This window comes from Bos javanicus, chromosome 1, assembly GCF_032452875.1.
Source record: "Bos javanicus breed banteng chromosome 1, ARS-OSU_banteng_1.0, whole genome shotgun sequence".
NCBI lineage: Eukaryota > Metazoa > Chordata > Mammalia > Artiodactyla > Bovidae > Bos > Bos javanicus.
In genome coordinates this window covers 109109254-109130873 of record NC_083868.1, presented here as the reverse complement: position 1 = coordinate 109130873, position 21620 = coordinate 109109254, and the positions used below count along the sequence as shown (strand labels likewise).

At 34.8% G+C, this 21620-nt stretch overlaps 1 protein-coding gene across 2 annotated transcripts in view; it reads left to right on the top strand.

The window, feature by feature from the left end:
- Positions 1-21620, top strand: part of RSRC1 (arginine and serine rich coiled-coil 1) — a 451806-nt gene that overhangs the window by 242053 nt on the left and 188133 nt on the right. For both annotated transcript variants that reach the window (XM_061417479.1, XM_061417473.1), the window contains exon 6: positions 5981-6032. In XM_061417479.1, coding sequence (XP_061273463.1) covers positions 5981-6032 — 52 coding nt within the window. The remainder of the gene's footprint in view (positions 1-5980; positions 6033-21620) is intronic.

Genomic DNA, 21620 nt, shown 5'->3' with positions numbered 1-21620 from the left:
CCAGGCTCCTCCGTCCATGGGATTTTCTAGGCAAGAGTACTGGAGTGCGTTGTCATTTCCTTCTCCAGGGAACCTTCCTAACCCAGGGATCGAACCCAGGTCTCCCACATTGTAGACAGATGCGTTACCATCTGAGCCACCAGAGAAGTCAGGAGACCTGGGTTCAATCCCTGGGTGGGGAAGATTCCCTGGAGGAAGGCATAGCAACCTACTCCAGTATTCTTGCCTGGAGAATCCCCATGGACAGAGGAGCCTGTCAGGCTACAGTCCACAGGGTCACAAAGAGTTGGACACGACTGAGTGACTAAGCACAGCACAGCACAACATAGGCCCATCAGACTATACAAAACAATTACTAAAGGGGGGAATTGACAATAATGTATTATTCATAGGGGACTTCAACAACCTACTGACATCAATGATCATCTAGACAGAAAGTCAAAAAGGAAACAACAGCCTTAAATGAAACATTAGGCCAGATGGATCTGATAGATTTATGCAGAACTTTCCATTTAAATGCAGCAGAAAATGCATTCTTCTTAGGTAGTCATGGAACTTTCTCAAGGGTTGACCATATGTTGGGACACAAAACAAGTCCCAATAAATTTAAGAAGATTGAAATCACATCAAACATCTTTTCTGATCATATCCATGTTGTAGCATATTATAGAATTTCCACCTTTTTAAAAACTGAATAATATTTCACTGTATCTTTATACCACATTTTGCTTCTCCACTCATTCAGTGGACACTTGGGTGTTTCCATTTTAGTTATTATGAATTATGCTTCTATGAACATGAGTGTACAAATGTCTCTTCAAGACCCTGCTTCTAATTTTGGGGGGTCTGTACCCAGATTTGGAATTTCTGGATCATATGGTAATTCTGTGTTTCAGTTTTTTGAGTTATTGCATTATTGTTTTCCCCAACACTGTACTGTTTTAATTCCTGTCAACAGTACAAAAGGATTCCAATTTCTCCACCTTCTTACCAACACTTATGCTGTGGGCAAGCAGCTTCAGGAACAGATGCACTGCCACATGGCTGGCATTGGGGGATGGATAGTTGCTACTGTGCTTATAGCCGAATTTTTTTAAAACAGTAAGTTTATTATTATTATTTTTAGGCCACACTATGTGGCATGCAGTATCTTAGTTCCCTGACCAGGGATCAGACCTGTGCCCCTTGCACTGAGAGGGGGAAGTTTTAACCACTGAACTACCAGGGAAGTCCCTAATAGCTGAAATTGACAGAAATTAACTGCAGTATACTGTCTTCCCCTGGTAGTTGCCAGCTTTCAACAGAATCCAGAGTTCTAAGAGAGTTATGTCTGAAAGATTCTGCCAGTGCCATTATTGTCTAGATGGGGAGATAGATTCCTGGTGCTTCTACTCTGCCATCTTGCAGTATCCTCACTGTATATATTTTTTGTACAAAATGAGCACATGATAAGATAAAATTGAGAGTAATAGCTGAAAACCATATAATGCAGTCCTAATTTTGATTTTGTGAATTGTTTCTTTCTAAGCTTGAGTTCTCTCTTTGCTTGGCAAGTTTTTCAGACTTTATACTTCCCTGTCATTAACAACCCCAAGACTGTGGTTGGCAGCTGGAATGGCTATAGTTTCATCAACTTGCAGAATTTCCATAGTGGTGGCCAGTGATTAGGAAGCTAAAAATGAATAGAAGTGAGAATAGTGAGCAAATAGTTTAAATGGTTTTTGTTAAGGTTAGGCTTCTTTTTGCTTCTCTCTCTCTCTCTCTCTCTTTTTTTTTTTTTTTTTTATGGTCATGGTTCAAAGAATTGTGCTGGTTTGGAATGTTAGCGTTGGCAGTATTTTGAGAATCTAGACATGCAGTCAATTTGTAAGGAACTCAGGGAATTGGACTGGATAAGGTAAACCCAAAGTTGAAGGAAACAGTCTAAACCTTGAGGATGCTCATCTCCATAATCATCAAGAGATTGCCCTATCTTTTGGTTACATCTTAGGAGCTTTTGTTTCTTCCTAAGAAAGTGGGTGCTCTTGTCTAAAACTTGGGTTTACAGATGGAGTTATGCGGGTATACTTGGCTACCAAGGGAAAGGGAGAGAGCAGGGCAGTTCTGTATAATCCATGGCAATAAAAGACTTTTAACCCCCTTCTCCCCAAAAAAGGACCTCGATTAGTTTAGAATATGATATATATGATATGAAAACTTACAGTAAAATTTTATACTATTCTTATTATTCTGTAAATGTCAATGCTAATATTTATTTTTTTAAGGGAACACATTTCTCTATATTTCAATTTTGGTAATATTGTTTATCAAACTACGTATTACTCCTTTTGATTTAAGGAATATTATTTTTAAACAGGATACAGTTTTTTCTCTGTAAGTTTGCTTCATGCAATATAATTTTGACATTGTGTTCTTAAATATGTCTTCATTTTATAGTTCTTATAATGAGAAATTGCTGTATTCCAAACGTTTGTATTTGATGCTAGTTTCTTACTTATTTAGGGCTTCCCAGGTAGTTTCCTAGATAGCTCGTTGGTAAAGAACCCGCGTGCAATGCAGGAGACTCTGGTTCAATCCCTGGGTTGGGAAGATCCCCTGGAGAAGGGAAAGGCTACCCAGTCCAGTATTCTGGCCAGGAGAATTCCATGGACTATATAGTCCATGGGGTCACAAAGAGTCAGACATGACTGAGCGACTTTCACTTTCACTTTCAGGTGGCTCTAGTGGTAAACAATCTGCCTGCCAGTACAGGAGACATAAGAGATGCAGGATTGATCCCTGGGTTGGGAAGATCCACTGGAGGAGGGCATGGCAACCCACTCTAGTATTATTGCCTGGAGAACCCCATGGACAGAGTGGTCTGGCAGGAAAGTTTCTTTTCTAGCTCTGAATAACATTAGTACCATTTACCAATCTTAGATAAACAAAATATTACCAAAATTAAATTATAAAGACTGAAAATAAAAAGTCTATCCTTATTCTTTTCTATATGAAATTAATTGCTTTGGCTTTATGAATATCCTAGTACTTAGAAGAATCCTGAGATCTGGAGTCAGTAGGTCTTAATTTCAATCTGTCCTTTACTAGTAAAAGCAAGTTAGTAAACTACTCTTATTCCCTGGTTTTCTTTATCTTTGAAATATTAATCCTGTATTATAGATTGTTAAAGAAATTAATAAATACAAATATGTTTTAATAAGTGTTTTATCTTGAGCATCAACCATCAAGACTCTTTAGGGATGATAATCACTATGTTTTTAAGAGAGTGGTCTTAAGTAGGGGAGAGGGAGAGCTGCTATGGAGTGGGATTTTGTGGGTTAAGAGACTTTAACAATATTGTTAATATTTTATTGGATGTTGGTTCTCATCACTTTGTATATTTGTCTTAAATATTTCTTATTTGTTACTCTCTTCTTATGAAAAACCTATGATTTTTCCATGAAATATCTTAACCAATACAGTGTCTCGCCTTTTTCTATCAAAGGTCACTGGTTACTAGGATACTCTGAAATGTATACTTCATAATTCTGAGACCTGCTAGTCAGAACATCATTTCCTTCTTGCCATTCTAGTTATTTCATGATGCACAAAGTATCATGTTTCTAATGTGTCTGTTAAGTCGATGGCAGAGGTCACAGATTGGGGATTGAATCTGGTTCTGAGAAGAACTGTTTGTTCCACACACTATTTTGTCTTTTAGGTGACTTAAAGTCTTAGGAAAAATCAAGAAATTTGATGACCCTAGACTTGCATTTCTGCATAACAGTGAGTTGTTGCTGAGTTCCAGCAGCTTTGTTTAGCTGGGCCATGGGCTCCACAGTTCTGCACATTTACTCTGTTCCCTCAAAGTGATGTGAGATGTTGTGAAATTGTTATCATCATTATAAATGTTTGTGTTAATTGCTTGACTCATATAGGCAGTTTCCTTTATAACTGTTACAGAGATCATATTCAGTAGATATCAGTTTTATAACTTCATAAAACATACTTACATATCTTTTTTTTCTACAGACATATATAAAATATCCTTTTTGTTTGTCAGCTCCTTCTTCTCTCATTTTCAATCAGTCCTTTCATGTTACCAATTACATTTTTCTCAAATCTAGTTTTCCCTGTCCAACCTTACTATTCCTGCACCACCCCAGGCCCTCATCAGCTCTCACCTGAATTTCTTTAATTGCTCCCTAAATGAACTCCTTGCCTTCTGTTTTGTTCTTTTCAGTTCATCCTCAAATATATTGCTAGCATGATGTATCAGAATGCAGATCTCATCTCATCACCCCACTGTTTCAAATTCTCCCAAGTCTATCCATCTTATATGGCAGAAGTCAACAGATTTTTCCTTAAAGATCTAGGTAGTAAATATTTTAGACTTTGCCAGCCATAAGTTTCCTACCACAAACAATTGACTCTGCTGCTGTTGGATTGAGCACGAAAGCAACCATAGACAATACATAAACAAATGAGCATGTCTGTGTTTCAGTAAAACTTGTTTACAAAATCAGGTTTAAACCATAGTTTACTCCCTCTCCCATGATATAAAAGTTTCTCCCTGTCTTCTTTGCCGATGCATCTACCACTTTCCCATCATTTGTCTTATAGATTATTCAGAAGCACCATTCAAATTCTTACACCTTTCTGAGCATAACATCTCCTTTCTATATCCAATTATGTAATTATTTTCAGGCTGTTTTGCTACAAATTGCAAAACATTCAAATATATCTTGGAAAATATTAATTCTCAAATGGTAGTATCCTATATAAACATGAAATTATTCAGAAACTTATTGTAAAGTCTTAACTATTTCAGTTTTTAACAGATCTTTCATAAAAATCATAAGCTTGATACAATCCATGTTATAGTTTGCATACTGTCAATATATATTATCTGAAAATCTCAGAATAAGGTCACTTGTAGGAAAGTATTTTCAACATTATCATCTGTATTGAATCAAAGTTCATTGAGAGAATAATTTTAAGAACATTAACGGGAACTGATAGCAGTAATTCAGATTGTGTCTTATCTTTATCACAGTTACTCCTTTCAAATACTGTGAAGAAAGCAGGAAATATTTGGTTTTAGAATATGATATTTGCCTAAGGTATTGGACTTTAAGTTGATATTTATATAGGTCATTTTGCATGTTTCCATAGAAATAACACAACCTGAGAGTATGTTGTTAAATGTGTTGATTTTGCCTCATTATTAAATTGCCTTTCTTTTGCCTGTTGTTGACTGTACAAGTTGGGTAGTAGATAAAACCTATTCCAGTAAAAAAGAAAAAGAAAGAACTTCATTCTTCACACTTTTCATTATAATCTTCATAATAATGAAAAGTTTGATTCAATTACTAGAGTGAGAAAGTAGATTGGTAGAGCTACTGTGATGGAATTTTGTTAAGGTGTGGGTTGATGTTAATACTGCTATTGTCACGGTCTTTGTAGACCAGGACCTGGGGACTGGAGTTGATGAGAAGAGGGACGCAGGGGACCCAAGTCTTGAATGAAACAAGGGTGCTTTATTTGCAGAAACGCACGTTTATATATCTTCATACAAGGCAGCTTTAGGCAGTAAAAAAATTGAGCAAAAACAAAGCCAAGCAAATAACAATCTTGAAAGGGCCAGAAAGCATTCCATATCCTGAGTAAGAGGGGCATAACTGAATAGATTACCTGTAAGTAAAAGGTCACTGAAGGGAGTCACTGAAAGGAATCCAAGCAGGTACCCTTTCTCATGATCTCAGTCCTAAGAACTTCGTGCAGCTCTGCTTGTTCCTGTTTTCCAGGAACTGATAAGGAATAGAGTCCTTGAGAAGCTGCACACAAAAGAAGAGAATAACATATTGGATCCCTTAAAGTTGAACGTCCCCTGACAGATTATGATAAAGTTCACTAAATTTTCTGATATTCATATAATAATACATTAATTTAAAGCTCTGTTAAAACTGACTTGTATATGTTTTTTATGGTTGACTTTTAGCCACCAGCTGAACAGGCCAAAGCAAGACTGCAATTGGTTCTAGAAGCTGCTGGTAAGTGTAAATAATTAATTTTATTTAAATGAAAAAATGTGAAATAAATCCTAGCATTCTTACAGGTTTATCAAAGAGCAAACTACCTATTTTCATATAGCCTCACAAATTTATGACATCTATGTATGGCCACGTGTGCGTGCATGCTTAGTCGCTTCAGTCGTGTCTGACTCTTTGCAGCCCTGAGAACTGTAGTCCACCAGGCTTCTCTGTCCTTGGGATTTTCCAGGCATGAATACTGGAGTGAGTTGCCATGTCCTCTTCCAGGGGATCTTCCTGACCCAGGGATCAAACCTGTGTATCCTCTGTCTTCTCAATTGCAAGCGGATTCTTTTACCACTGTGCCACCAGGGAAGTCCCATGTGTGGTCATATTTTAACCTCAAATATATATTGCTACAGTGTAATGGTCCTTTATGTTCTCATTTATAATATTGCTACAATTTTAGTTTTAATTTTGATGAGATCTAGTTTATTGATTTTTGTTTTTTATGGACTATTATTTTAGAGGCATGTTTAAGAAAAATTTTATACTTTTACATTTTAGATTTGAGAATGTGATCTATTTTGATTTAATTGTTGTATAAAGTGTGAGATTTAGATCAAGGTTTCATTCTGAAGGAAATGAGATAAAAGTCATTTAATAATCCTCCAGTTCAGTTCAGTTCAGTTGCTCAGTTGTGTCCGACTCTTTGCAATCCCATGGACTGCAGCACACCAGGTTTCCTTGTCCATCACCAACTCCCAGAGAGTGCTCAAACTCATGTCCATCGAGTCAGTGAAGCCATCCAGTTGTCTCATCCTCTGTCGTCCCCTTCTCCTCCTGCCTTTGATTTTTTTCCCAGCATCAGGATCTTTTCCAGTGAGTCAGTTCTTCTCATCAGGTGGCTAAAGTATTAGTTTCAGCTTCAGCATGAGTCCTTCCAATGAATATTCAGGACTCATTTCCTTTAGGATTGACTGGTTTGATCTGCTTGCAGTCCAAGGGACTCTCAAGAGTCTTCTCCAACACCACAGTTCAAAAGCATCAGTTCTTCGGCGCTCAGCTTTCTTTATTGTCCAATTCTCACATCCATACACGACTACTGGAAAGACCATAGCTTTCACTAGACAGACCTTTGTTAGCAAAGTAATGTCTCTTCTTTTTATATGCTGTCTAGGTTGGTCATAGCTTTTCTTCCAAGGAGCAAGCACCTTTTCATTTCATGTCTGCTGTCACTATCTGCGTTGATTTTGGAGACCAAATGGTCAATACCAAAATCACATTGATTATATTCTTTGCAGCCAAAGACGGAGAAACTCTATACAGTCAGCAAAAACAAGACCAGAAGCTGACTGTGGCTCAGATCATGAATTCCTTATTGCAAAATTCAGACTTAAATTGAAGAAAGTAGGGAAAACCACTAGGCCATTGAGGTATAACTTAAATCAAATCCCTTACAATTATACAATGGAAGTGACTAACAGATTCAAGTGAAAAAATCTGATAGACAGAGTCCCTGAAGAACTATGGATGAGGTTTGTGACATTGTACAGGAGGCAGTGATCAAGACCATCCCCAAGAAAAAGAAATGCAAAAAAGGGAAAATGGTTGTCTGAGGAGGCCTTACAAATAGCTGAGAGAAGAGAAGCAAAAGGCAAAGGAAAAAAGGAAAGATATACCCATCTGAATGTAGAGTTCCAGAGAATAACAAGGAAAGACAAGGAAAGCCTTCCTCAGTGACCAATGCAAAGAAATAGAGGAAAAGGATAGAATAGGAAAGACTACAGATGTCTTCAAGAAAATTAGAGATACCAAGGAAACATTTCATGTGACGATGGGCACAATAAAGGATAGAAACGGTATGAACCTAACAGAAGCAGAAGATATTAAGAAGAGGTGACAAGAATACATCGAAGAACTATACAAAAAAAGATCTTCATGACCCAGATAACTACAGTGGTGTGATCACTCACCTAGAGCCAGACATCCTGGAATGCTAAGTCAAGTGGGCCTTAGGAAACATCACTATGAACAAAGCTAGTGGAGGTGATGGAATTCCAGTTGAGCTACTTCAAATCCTAAAAGATGATGCTGGGAAAGTGCTGCCCTCAGTATGCCAGCAAATTTGGAAAATTCAGCAATGGCCACAGGATGGGAAAAGTCAGTTTTCATTCCAATCCCACAGAAAGGCAATGCCAAAGAATGTTCAAACTACCACACAATTGCAGTCATCTCACATGCTAGTAAAGTAATGCTCAAAATTCTCCAGGCGAGGGAAACTTCAACAGTACATGAACCGAGTATTTCCAGATGTTCAAGCTGAATTTAGAAAAGGGAGAGGAACCAGAGATCAAATTGCCAACATCCCTTGGATCACCAAAAAAGCAGGAGAGTTCCAGAAAAACATCTACTTCTGCTTTATTGGCTACACCAAAGCCTTTGAGTGTGTAGATCACAATAAACTGTGGAAAATTCTTAAAGAGATGGGAATACCAGACCACCTTACCTGCCTCCTGAGAAATCTGTGTGCATGTCAAGAAGCAACAGTTAGAACCAGACATGGAACAATAGACTGTTTCCAAATTGGGAAAGGAGTACGTCAAGGCTGTATATTGTCACCCTACTTATTTAACTTATATGCAGAGTACATCATGCAAAATGCCGGGCTGGATGAAACACAAGCCAGGAGAAGTATCAATAACCTCAGATATGCAGACGACACCACTCTTATGGCAGAAGGCAAAGAGGAACTAAAGAGCCTCTTGATGAAAGTGAAAGGGGAGCGTGAAAAAGCTGGCTTAAAACTCAACATTCAAGAAACTAAAATCATGGTATCTGGTCCTATCACTTCATGCCAAATGATGGGGAAATGATGGAAACAGTGACAAACTTTATTTTCCTGGATTCTGAAATCCTCCAGTTACATTGGACTAGCTCATTGGACTAGTCTGGATACCATCTAATCTGAAAATCTCATGTGTTTTAGTATCTCAGTTGCACAATAATTTGATTTTAGATTACTTTGATTTTATGATACACAGATTCGTGTAGACACTAAATACTTTACCTTTTTAAAGATAAAAAGATTCATGTTATCTTTTAATTTTTAGTCTTAACGTGCTCTTTTAAAAAATGTTACCTTTAATAAGTTGTTAAGATCAAGAATGAGATAAGGTGTTCCCAAATTTTAGACAGTGGACACTTTGGCTGAGAATATAAGCAGCTAATGCAAGAAATCTTTGAATTAATATGCACGTATGTATTTTCTCAATGAATGATGAAAATATAACTACTATCATTTGGTAGTCTGAAATTACATTTGATGTTAAAACAGAATTCTTATTTCCATTTGCAGACTATGAACTCTGTATAGATCTATAAAAAGTAAAAAACTTTAAGAAATATGAAAAAAGAAATGTATACTACTTTAGTTATATTAGTTATATATATCTGTTTTAACATCAAAAGTAATTTCAGACTACCAAATGATAGTAGTTATATTTTCATCATTCATTGAGAAAATACATATGTGCATATTAATTCAAAGATTTCTTGCATTAGCTGCTTATATTCTCAGCCAAAGTGTCCACTGTCTAAAATTTGGGAACACCAGTATAAATGATATACTAACTTCATAAATCACTAATTAAAGCAATTTACCGTGTAAAAATGAATATTTTGACTATGAATTTCTATACCACTTCATATTATTTGAAAAACCACTTATTTTTATGTATTGATCTTACTCATTTTATCTTTCATTATATAGAAAACATGATACATTAAAATTTTGCTTACTATTAGTTTTTTAAACTTTGATTCTCTTATATATATATACTATAGGATAGAGCTAGTTAATATGATTCTCTATTATTTATATACTATATGTTTATTCTTTATTTGCATTTTGCTTTGAAGAAATATTTCCAGTTCATAATTTGGGTATGAAGAAACTCTCGTTTTAAAGGAAAATATTTATGCTGCTTGGTCCAGAAAATACTTGTTTCTATTAACACAAGTATATAGAATTTTATTTGATAGTTTTATACATTTTCTTTATCTTTAAATATGTCTTTGAAGCATATTATAAAACAGACCTGGCAATACAAACCTCAGTATATAACTTGCTTATATTGGTCCCTGCTTTCATCCCTCATTTTTTAATTTAACATTCTAAATTCTATTAAGGATAAAAAGCAAGGTTCTATAATTTGACAAACATTCAAAATATTATGACAGTTTTCAAATTAAAAAACTTACATTGGCCCCTATAGGCAAAGGACAGACCTTAGCTAGATGTAGCATTATTTATTAATCATTTTCTTCTTATTGAACATTTGTGTTGTCTCTACTTTGCCTCTTATCCATAACACTGTGATGTATATCCTGTTACAAATTTTGTTTTTCATATTTTAAATTATGTTTTTGAAACTGATTGCTATAGAAATGAGTATGAAGTTAGAGGCTATTATTAATAATATTTAGAGTGGCTTTTTATACATTTTTGCTAAATTGTTTTACAAAAGGATTATTCTACTTTTCATACTGCTTAAGAAACCATTTACCAGATTTTGGTGTTTAATGCCAGGTCCATGACTGTGTTGGTTTATAACATGAAATAACATATTAATATACTTCTTTGAAAAACATCCATTACTGTTATTAAGGACAACTTGTGACCTTGGAGAGGGGAAGCAGATGGATGGATAGGAGAGCACTAAGTTGATATAGAACATAACATCAAAGTTCTAGATAACTGTTTCAGTGGTGAATTAAGGTGTTCATTGAATTAAAAATCAATATATTAATAAGTAGGAGGGAATAAGAAGAACTTGAGCTCAGTCTAGTAAGGCTTGTGGAAAAGACTAGCCTAGTCCTAAGACTGAGATAGCTGGATAACAAAGCCTGGTAGCTCCCATTCTCTCTCATTGGAGTTTACTTGAGTTCCCATGGAAACCCTCAACTTTGGGGCCTTAAAATTGGATATCAGGAAGAACTTGAGGCTGTATGCTAGATTCTTGAGCCAAGATTTATTTCAGCCTTATAGTTAACGTAATCTCCTAGATAGAGTTCATATGTAGAAATCCTGCTAAGTCTTTTACTTTAATTGTGGGTCTCAGAAGAAAGTTTAATATATAACCATTGCATTGTTATTGATTTATTAGTAAATAGTAATAATGATCTTGGTTTGGATTTAAAATATATTTAGAACAATTGGCAATAATTATTAATGGTACGATTTTGAAAGACGTGTGTAGTAGAATAGCATTCAGACTTCCTAGGTGGTTCAGTTGTAAAGAATCCACCTGCCAATGGAGGAAACAGAGGAGACATGGATTCAGTTCCTGGGTCAGGAAGAGCCCCTGGAGGAGGAAATGACAACCCACTCCGGTAGTCTTGCCTGGGAAATTCCGTGAATGGAGGAGCATGGTGGGCTACGGTCCATAGCATCACAAAGAGTTGGACACTGAGCGACTGAGCACGAGATGAATGTGAAAAGAATATTAATTAAAATATAATCACAGTAATCACAGGGGTGTCTTGTGTGTTGTACCAAACATAAATTTGAAGTCAGAGATATTATTGTAGTTGTTATGATCATATTTTGTATGTACTAAACTGTTAACATTTTTATTCTTTGCTATGCTGAATCTTCAGATTTAGGTGGATTCTTTTCTCATATTCATAGCTAAAATGCAATTGAAATTAAGTTTCATGTCTCTTGTTTAACTTTTAATTTGAAGGTGATGTGAAGTTAAAGTTACATCTAAGGAGTTTTCTTTTTGTTTTTTCAAATGCAGTAGGATTCAAAAGCTTGTAAAACTATATAAATTGGTAAGATTGAATCTTTAAATTATAATCAGCTAATGATTTACTCTGTGATACTGAGTAAATCCAATTAAAAATCCTCTTGGCCATGATTTCTTTCTTTCATTTTAAAAATCGTGTTACATTCTCTTCTTCATTAAGATTGGTTCATTAAGATATTTTTCCCACTGCCAACTCCTTAGTCTAGACACCAAACAATCTACCCAAAGGTTAATCGTTACCTCCTAACTGATCTCTTGCTTCAATTCTGTTGCTTCTTTAGAGAGGGTGATGGATAATAGAAGGGTTCCAAGCCTGTTTCCACTACTCACTCATTCTGTGACCTTCAGTAGTCTAATGTTTATTTAGCCAAAATAGGGTTTTTATTTAATGCAATATGGCAGTTGTGCCTATTTTCTAGTTCACACTTTTTAAAAATAATTTATTGAAAAGAATCTCACATCATATACAATTAAATATAATTTGTTTAAATTGCCAATTCAATGGCATTAAATACATTCACAAAGCTATATAACCTCCTAGTTTAAAAACGTTTCCTAAGAAAAACCTCTCACTTAATAGACAGTTTTTCTCCACTCTTATTACCCCCAGCTCCTGGCAATTGCCGACCTGCCCTCCATCTCTATGGATTTATCTATTCTGAATATTTCATATAAATAGAATCATACAGTGTATGACCTTGTATGTCTAGCCTCTTTTATTTAGCATAATGTTTTGGAGGTATATCCATGTTGTAGCATGTGTCAGTATTTTATTCCTTTCCATGACTGAATAATAAACAAATGTTATATATACCATTTGTTTATCCATTCATATATTGATGGACATTGGGGTTTTATTCTACCTTTTAGCTATTATGAACAATAAAGCATATGAATGTACTTGTCCAAGAACCTGTTTGGAATTTTGAGTGGTGTACACCTAGGAGAGTGATTATGTGAGGTCATTGGTAAGTCTTTGTCTAATGTTTGTAAATCCACCAAACTTTTCCATGGCAGCTGAAAAGTTACATCCTCACCAGTAGTATAAAAGCCCACCCCCCCCCCACCGCCATTGTCTCAACTAGACCATGTAGCATATTTAAGTTACGTGTTTGAAAATGTGTAGGTTTGAAAATTTCTCTATACCTTATTTCCTAGTCTGTAAAGGGGGGAGTTGATAACTACCATATAGGGTTGTTGTGAAGATAAGTGAAGTACCTAGCCCAGAATCTGGTAAGTGGTCACCAGCAGAAAATTTTTACTTCTTTCTTACTTCTTGTGAGGGCCATTGCTAGGTGATTCTTCCTCAGCTACCACTTGGTCATGCTGCTCCTTTGCTCAGAATTATTCACTAGCTCTAGTTGCTTATAAGATCAATTTTACACTTCCTATTTAAGGTCCCAAGGTCTGTATGGTAGATTCACAGACTTTTCAAACATTTGTCTTAAAATTCATTTTTATACTTCTTCTCATTATTCTTCAAGTTACTCATGTTCTTTTCTACCTGGAAGTTTTTGCTTGTGATTTTTCCTCCTCTAGAAATCTCTTTGTTCTTCCTCTTTCCATCTCTAAGCACTTCAGTATTCATCTCAAATAACATTTCCACATGACTTCCCAGACCATTTCAGCACAAAATCTTTCTGTTCTCCTTTGAATTCTTTTTCTCTTTATCTGTGCACACCATTCATATTGATATTTACTCACATACTGCTGATACTAATATTTGTTTCATGAGTATTAGACTTATTTTCCCAATGAAATAAAACATTTTAAGGTCAGGAACTATGTCTAAAACTTCTGAATCTTTCCCAGGACTTCTTACAATGCCTATAATGAGTGGTACTATACCAAATAGAATTCCAGCTATTAATCTTTGGTGTATTAGTTTGTGAAATAACGTTCTGAATAACTGCAAATTAAGCCTTTGGATGCTGGTGTGCTCATTTAAACCATTGTTTGGTGGATTTTAAATAAATAAATTAAGAAGTTCCCTGGTTTCAAAAGTAGAAGATATATGGCAATAATCTAACTTTTTAATCTTAAATGCTAAGGTACTACATGACAGAAGAGATAATGAAACATGATTATCCCACATAATCATGTGGAGGAAGAAGGAAGATAATGAGTTTACCTAAATATGTCTCAATCTCTTTTGCTGTCACTGTTGTTTGACTTGTTAGCACCAATCCAAACATTATTTTATTTTTCACAAAAACACAACATCATCTAATGCCAGGTATGCTCATAGGTCTGAAGGAGAATTTAGAGGATAGACTTTTCCAAAACAGAAATATTTTCATCACTGAAAAAAAATGACACTTTTCACATTAGTTTTAAGACATAAATTTCTCTAAAAATCTCATTAATATTTTACTTTTAATAGAATTATTGACATTGCAACCTTTAAAATTATATCTCTAATTTTATAAGAGAAATGGAAATTACTTTAATGCATGTATGGTAAATTGTGTTTATCATAAAATTTCTGTGTAATATTTTATTTTCTGAATATCTTCAACCCTTTTTATTGTGCTTCATAGTTTTCAAAGCACTTTTATAAGTCTTTTATCATTTGACTCACATCATTGCATGGAGAGCTAATTAACTCTATTTCACAAATATCCTGAAAGCTTAAATGACTTGTAGAAGATCATATAGCTAATAGATGAGTAAACCAGGACTGAAATCCCGTGATTTCTGATTCCCTAGCTATTTTTGTCCATAGATTAAATCCCTGCATTATGTTGAGCAGAAAGAAGGGTGATAGAAAAATTACCAAATACATTATCTAGTTTTGTTAGACATAATGCTATAATTACCTCACAATAAAATATTTTCAGTCCTCAAGCAAGCCTTTGATTCTGAAATCAGTTGTTTTTTAATTGATAATGCAAAAAGATTAAAGTTTTAGTCAGAATAAGTTCTTTTCCTTAATAGGATGCTTATAGTAACTATAGGCAGAGAAGGCAATGGCACCCCACTCCAGTACTCTTGCCTGGAAAATCCCATGGATGGAGGAGCCTGGTAGCCTGCAGTCCACGGGGTCCCTAGGAGTCAGACATGACTGAACGACTTCACTTTCACTTTTCACTTTCACGCATTGGAGAAGGAAATGGCAACGCACTCCAGTGTTCTTGCCTGGAGAATCCCAGGGACAGGGGAGTCTGCCGTCTATGGAGTCGCACAGAGTCGGGTACAACTGAAGCGACTTAGCGGCAGCAGCAGTTAACTATAGGGCTTCCCAGGTGGCCCTAGTAGTAAAGACCCACCTGCCAATGCAGGAGACGTAAGAGACATGGTTTCAATCCCTGGGTCAGGAACATCCCCTGAAGGAGGGCATTGCAACCCTCTCCAGTATTCTTACCTGGAGAACCCCATGGACAGAGGAGCCTGGCAGGCTACAGTCCCTAGGGGTGCAAAAAGTTAGACACGACTGAAGCAACTTAGCATGCATGCATGCATAGTAGCTATATTTCTGATAACTTTGAAAAAACTGAGGGCAGTGTTCTAGGATTACCAATGTTTTAGTCTTCACCCTAACTATGGACATGCATTTCAGTGACCCTTATGATAGAAGCTAATTAGGTATTATAAAACACAGAAGTTACACACATATGAACACTGTATTGAGGAAAGTTGTTTTTAGGAATAAGCCAAAAGCTCCTCACTTCATCCCAGTTCTTCTGTGTGTTAACCTTGGATTTTCTTCTGTTAATTATCCATTATGTACCTGGAAGCCAAGTCCTAACCCTTTCTCTTCATAACCATGTAATCTTGGAAGTCCCAATACTTCTCTGAAGTCCAGTCTAGATTTAAATATTTGTAGTTCTGAGAATTACAAACGAGATTGCCATGATAATGTTGTACTGTTTCTGCCAAGCATAGAAAGTCATTCTGCCACCCTCATTTAAAGTTAACAGAGGTTTTGCTCCATAGGATTCTGACCACTGATCTCTGACTCCAATAAATAGATGGATTTATTGTGAGAAAGACTTTCAGGTAGAGCAAACCTAAAAATCAGAGCAAGTGATTTAAAAGACTTCTATGTTGTATAAATAGTTTTCAGACTTCTCTTCTCCCCATGTAGGCTTCTGCTTGGTAGTCTAGATTCATATCCAGCTTCATCCACCAGCTAACTTTGTGAGCTTGAGCAAAGGGGAACCTTTGCTCTTCTTTATTTTCTTGTCTATGAAATGGAGACATTAATAATACATAACTAATGGGGTTGTTATATACTTTGAATGTGTTAACATTTGTAAAACACTTAGGACAGTGCCTGGTATGTAGTAATCATTCAGTAAATGTTAGCAATTATATGAAAGGCAGTATAGAATGATGGTCACATTCTTAAGCCTGTGTGCTATTCCCAGATCCATTATTTACTGATGAAACCATGGGAAAATTGTTCAAGTTTGCTGAACCTCATTTTTTTCATTTAAGAAATGGGAATAAAAATATGTACCTTTAGAGTTTTATCAAAATTAAAGAAATTAATATAATAAAGTGTTTAGAACAGTTAACATATCACTGAACATTCTATAAACATTAGCCCGAAGGAGTGGGAGTAGTTTTTTTATGGCATCACCAGAATGGCATTATGAGGTAATTGAAGAAGAAATATTGAGCCAAGCATTCTCCTTGTACCAGCATATATATATATAGTTAGAAGAAGTTATCAAAAATTAAGAATTTATGTGCATTTTAAAAGAAACAAATGTATAAAACCTTAAATAGTTTTATTGGCTTGGGCATTGATTAAAATCTTTTTTTCATCGAATTAGTTTCTGCAAAATCATATTTCTTGAGAAATTCTACATAAAATTTAATAGCTTTAATGCCAAATCTAATTGATAGTGTTAACTCCCAGTTTCCAATAATGAGCATGATTTTGAGTTTTGTGTTAATTCAAAATGATACTAGTACTTCCTAAAAGAATTAAGTAAATTGCATTTTAAAAATATATTACTTGTTTTAGCATCAATTACACATTTATATTTGAATGACCATTATTTATCCCTAATAATATTTAATAAGAAGAAAGCTATCAGTTAGAGTCTAACAATATCACAGCAACTTGCCATGTTTGAGCAGATGTTAAGCAGACAGTAGTTGAATGTTAATTTTGAGAGAGTGGTATGTTTAAGCCTAGCTGAAGTATGTTGCATGTGGGCTTTCTAGACTCGAGTACAATGCTGGGTCTCTGAGGAGAATTTTAAAGCTAAAACTCTTTCTTTTGGGTTCTCTATATGGACTCTCTCAAGTCAGTATAAAGCAGATCATCCCTAGGCTAAAGCCCTTCAGCTTTTGTTATTGGGCTCTGTAGACCTGTAATTAGGCCTCCTGGCAGGCCTTGCAGGCCAGTTAATGGTCATATGGAGTTTCTGTGAGGCAGACTGGCTTTGTATAAATCCTGGGTAGGAATATGTTTATGGGTCACTTCCTACCAGGACTGTGCTTTGTCCTTATGCCCTGCGGGCTGACAGGGAGCAGGTTCCCTTGACCATGGACTGTTCAGTTTGCAACTCAAAATCTACTCCACTAATCCCCAGTGTAAACAGAGGATTTAGAAGGGCTTCTGTCACTTACAGTTGCCAATTCACTTGGGTGTCTGTGAATTTATTTTTCCCCAGACTTCATTATTGAAAGACTGACAAATGTATAACATTTGGATGTTTGCTTGTATATCAAATATGCAGTTTCTTTTTCAATGGTTTTAGAATCCTGGTAAATAATCTACCTAACACAGAATTATGTGTGAGTTTTTTTTTTAATTAAGCTCCCTTTAATATTTAAGCCATTAAAACTTTGAAATGTTAACCAACATTTTCCTATAAGGGAAATTATAGGTCTGTTTTTATGAGAGTAAATAACATTATATAAAAAAATTACCCAAAAAGTCATTAATAGATTTCAGATAAGTCAAAGAAATAATTAATTTAAAACTTCTATACTATACATTTTAGGTTAAGTAAAAATTTCATTTTAGTTCCACTTAAATTGTTTGTATCTGAGAGGTTTGAAAATAGGAATATCAGATAAGTATATACAATTGCTCAATAAATATGCATTTCATGAAGTATTTAAAGAAGAATGCCATTTATTGAGCATCTACTATGTGGAAAGCCATGTTTATTCATTTTCATGTATTATAAATATTTTAAATAATTGATCCATGTTTCCTAGCCTAGCAAAATGTTTGGATTTTAAGAAAGTCATGATTGAGATTTCTTTTGTTTTCCATTTTATTTAATCTTTTACTTCATTGTTTGTTTTTTTCTCTTTGCTTGAATTATATTAAGATTTGGTTCTAAAATATGTAATTTCTGAGTGTGATTTGCAAAGAACTTTCGCCTGTCTTCCTATAAGCAAATTTTCTTTTCAGGGAAATCAAACGATGGATACTTTCCCAGGTCTCAACTAGTAAATCAGTGCTCAGTATTTTGCATTTTGTGATGTAAAAATGGTTCATGACAGATGTGGCTGAAAAGACCACATACGTAGACTGTATGATTTTAGTCTGGTGGAACTAATAGGATCACTCATTACATTTTAGACCCTGGGGTTTCTTTTTTCTTTCATTAAAAAAAAAAAAAAACTGTTTAAATAGAGTGGTCCTTTTTGTGTGTGAGTACAGCATCTTCCCCTAAATTTATGAAGAGTTGATGATAACAAACCCTCTTCCAAAAAAGCTTTTAATATTTATTTAATGTTAACTTATTTTTAATTGTTCTATCATCCCATAAAAATTAAGATTTTGTTCAATTTTTATAAAGAATTTCTTTTAATTATATATAGCAAAACTAGAAAATACATTACTTAGAGAATCTAAGAACTGTGAATTAAGTAGTCATATATTAGAAATACATTTTTCAAATATTATAAATAAATTTTAAAAGTATGGAAATAGTGACAACTAAAAGGCATCAAAAGGTAGAAATTCTTGATGTTCACTTACAACTAGGAGAATCATAGCACAAAATATATTTATTGAAGTAGAAATATATTTATGATCTATTTTGGAATTCAAAAACCAGAGATTCCTGAACAGTATGAAGGCTCTGATCTTGTTTTAATTTTGACCAATGGTTCATTATTATATTGAAAAATACCTTGTTGATTTACATCAAAATGCTTATGGTGATTATAGTTTCTAGATGGTGAGGTTAAGGTGTTTTTGTTTTAATTGGCTTGTCTTTATTTTATAATTGTAGCTGTGAATAAAACCTAAAGAGATGTAGAAAAGATTTAATTTAAACACCTTAAAATTCCCCCCCACCATTTAGTATGAAATTTGATAAGTTGTGCCAAATACGTAGAATTGTGTGACTACCACCAAAGTTTTTAATAAAGGACATTCATATTACTCCAAAAAACTCCTTTTACACCTTTGAAGTCAATTCTCTCTTCTCTTCTCGGACTTTAGCAACCACTAATCTTCTTTATGTCCCTATGGTTTTGTGATTTTCAAAATGCCATATAAGTGGAATCATACAGTATGTAGACTTTTGTGTCACTAGTCTTTCACTTGGCATAATGCTTTTTAGATTTGTACATATTTTTGTGAGCATCAGTTAGTTCTTTTTATTGCTGAGTAGTATTCCATTGTAGTAGTATTTCATTGTCTATATCAGTTTGCTTATTCATTTAGTACTTGGTGGACAGAGAGGTTGTTTGCAGTTTGTTTTTGTAAGTAAAACTTTTATGGACGTTTGAATATAAGTCTGTGTGAACACATAGTTTCATTTCTCTTGAGTAAATACTTAGAGTGGAATTCCTTGATTAATAATAAATATAGGTTTCTTCCCTGGTGGCTCAGAGGTTAAGCGTTTGCCTGGAAAGACCCAGGTTCAATCCCTGGGTCGGGAAGATCCCCCGGAGAAGGCAGTGGCACCCCACTGCAGTACTCTTGCCTGGAGAATCCCATGGAGGGAGGAGCCTGGTAGGCTACAGTCCATGGGGTTGCAAAGAGTCAGACACGACTGAGCGACTTCACTTCACTTCATAGGTCTAACTTTAATCCCAAACTGTTTTCCAAAGTGAGTGTACCATTCTTTGTTTCCACTGCAAAGTATGAAAGTCCCATTTGTTCCCCATCCTTAACATCACTTGATGGTGTTGTTTTTTGTTTTTCTTCTGTTTAATTTCAGCTATTTAATTAAATGTGTTAGGCTTCATTGACTTTAGTGTGCTTTCCTATGGTGAATAATGAGATTGGGCATCTTTTGTAAAATCATTTGTCATTTGTGTACTTTTGTAAGGTATCTGCTTTTATCTCTTGCCCATTTTTAAAAGGAATTGCTTGTATTATTGGCTTGTAGAGTTATTTTTATGTTCTGAATACATATCAGATATGTAGTTTGTCAGTATTTTCTCATTGTCTATAACTTGGCTATTTTCTTTTTTAAATTAATTAATTAGTTAATTTAATTAAACCGTGGAAATTGAAACTGAAACAAAAAATCTAATGTTCACAATGTGGGATCTTAGTTCCCCAGCCAAGGATTGAACCCAGTCCCTTGGCAGTGAGAGCATGGAGTCCTAACAGCTGGACTGCCAGGGAATTCCTTTGGCTGTTTTCTAAACAATGTGTGTGTTTTTTTTTAATTAATTATTTACGTATAGTGCATTACACCCTGTTAAGGGACAGTTCTTTGATTTTTGACAAATGGAAGCAATTGTGTAACAACACCCAGCATCAAGATGTAGAACAATTCTATCATCTCTTATACTATCCCCATTTCCCTTTGTTGTAAACTCTTCCTTACCACCAATGTGTTGAATTTCAGTTTATCTGTTTTTTTCTTTTATATAGTGTGCTTTTAATGTCATATCTAAAAAATTTTTGCCTAACCAAAGAACACAAAGATTTGCTTTTATTAATATGTTTTGTTCTAGAATTTTCATAGTTCAGATTTTACATTTAGATCTATAATCCATTTAAAATTAATTTTTGTATATGCTGTGGGTTGAGGTTCTTTTCTTTGCATATGGGTATCTAATGGTCTCAGTATCATTTGCTATTAAGATAGTTTCCCTCAGCTGAATTATCTTCGTACCTTTGTAAAATATGATTTGACCACATAAAACTAGATCTGTTTTGGGTTTGGGTTAGGGTTAGGTTTTATTCTATTCCATTGGTCTGTATGTCTATCCATTTTTTGACAATACCACATTTCCATGATTACTCTAACTCTTTGTTAACTCTTGAAATGTGGACTTTACAAATCAGTTTGGAGAGAATGGACATATTAACCGTATTGAATCTTCTACCCATGAACATGGTACAGCTCTCTGCCTCCAGTTCTTCTTTGATTTCTTTCATTAGTTATGTAGTTTTTGGCATATTGATCTTGCATGTATTTTGTTAGACTTATTCCTAAGTGTTTTATGTTTTGGGGTACCATTGTGAACATTAGATTTTTTGTTTCAATTTCCAGTTGTTCATTGATAGTATATAAAATACAATTCCATTTTGAATAATAAATTTATATCCTATAATTTTGTTAAACTCTGTGGATTTTTTATATACGATTCTTTGAAATTTTCTACATAGGCAATCATATCATCTATGACTAAGGCAAGCTTTTTTTTTTCCTTTCAAATCTGAGTGCCTTTCTTTCTTGTTCTTGCTTTATCACTTTAGCTGGGCCCTCCAGCCATAATTTTGAATAGAAGTGGTGAGACTGGCTGTCCTTCACTTGTTCCTGATCTTAGGCAGAGTGTATTTAGTGTTTTACCATTGAGCAGGACGTAAACTGTAGAGTAGATGCCCTTTTCAAATTGGAGGATTATTCTT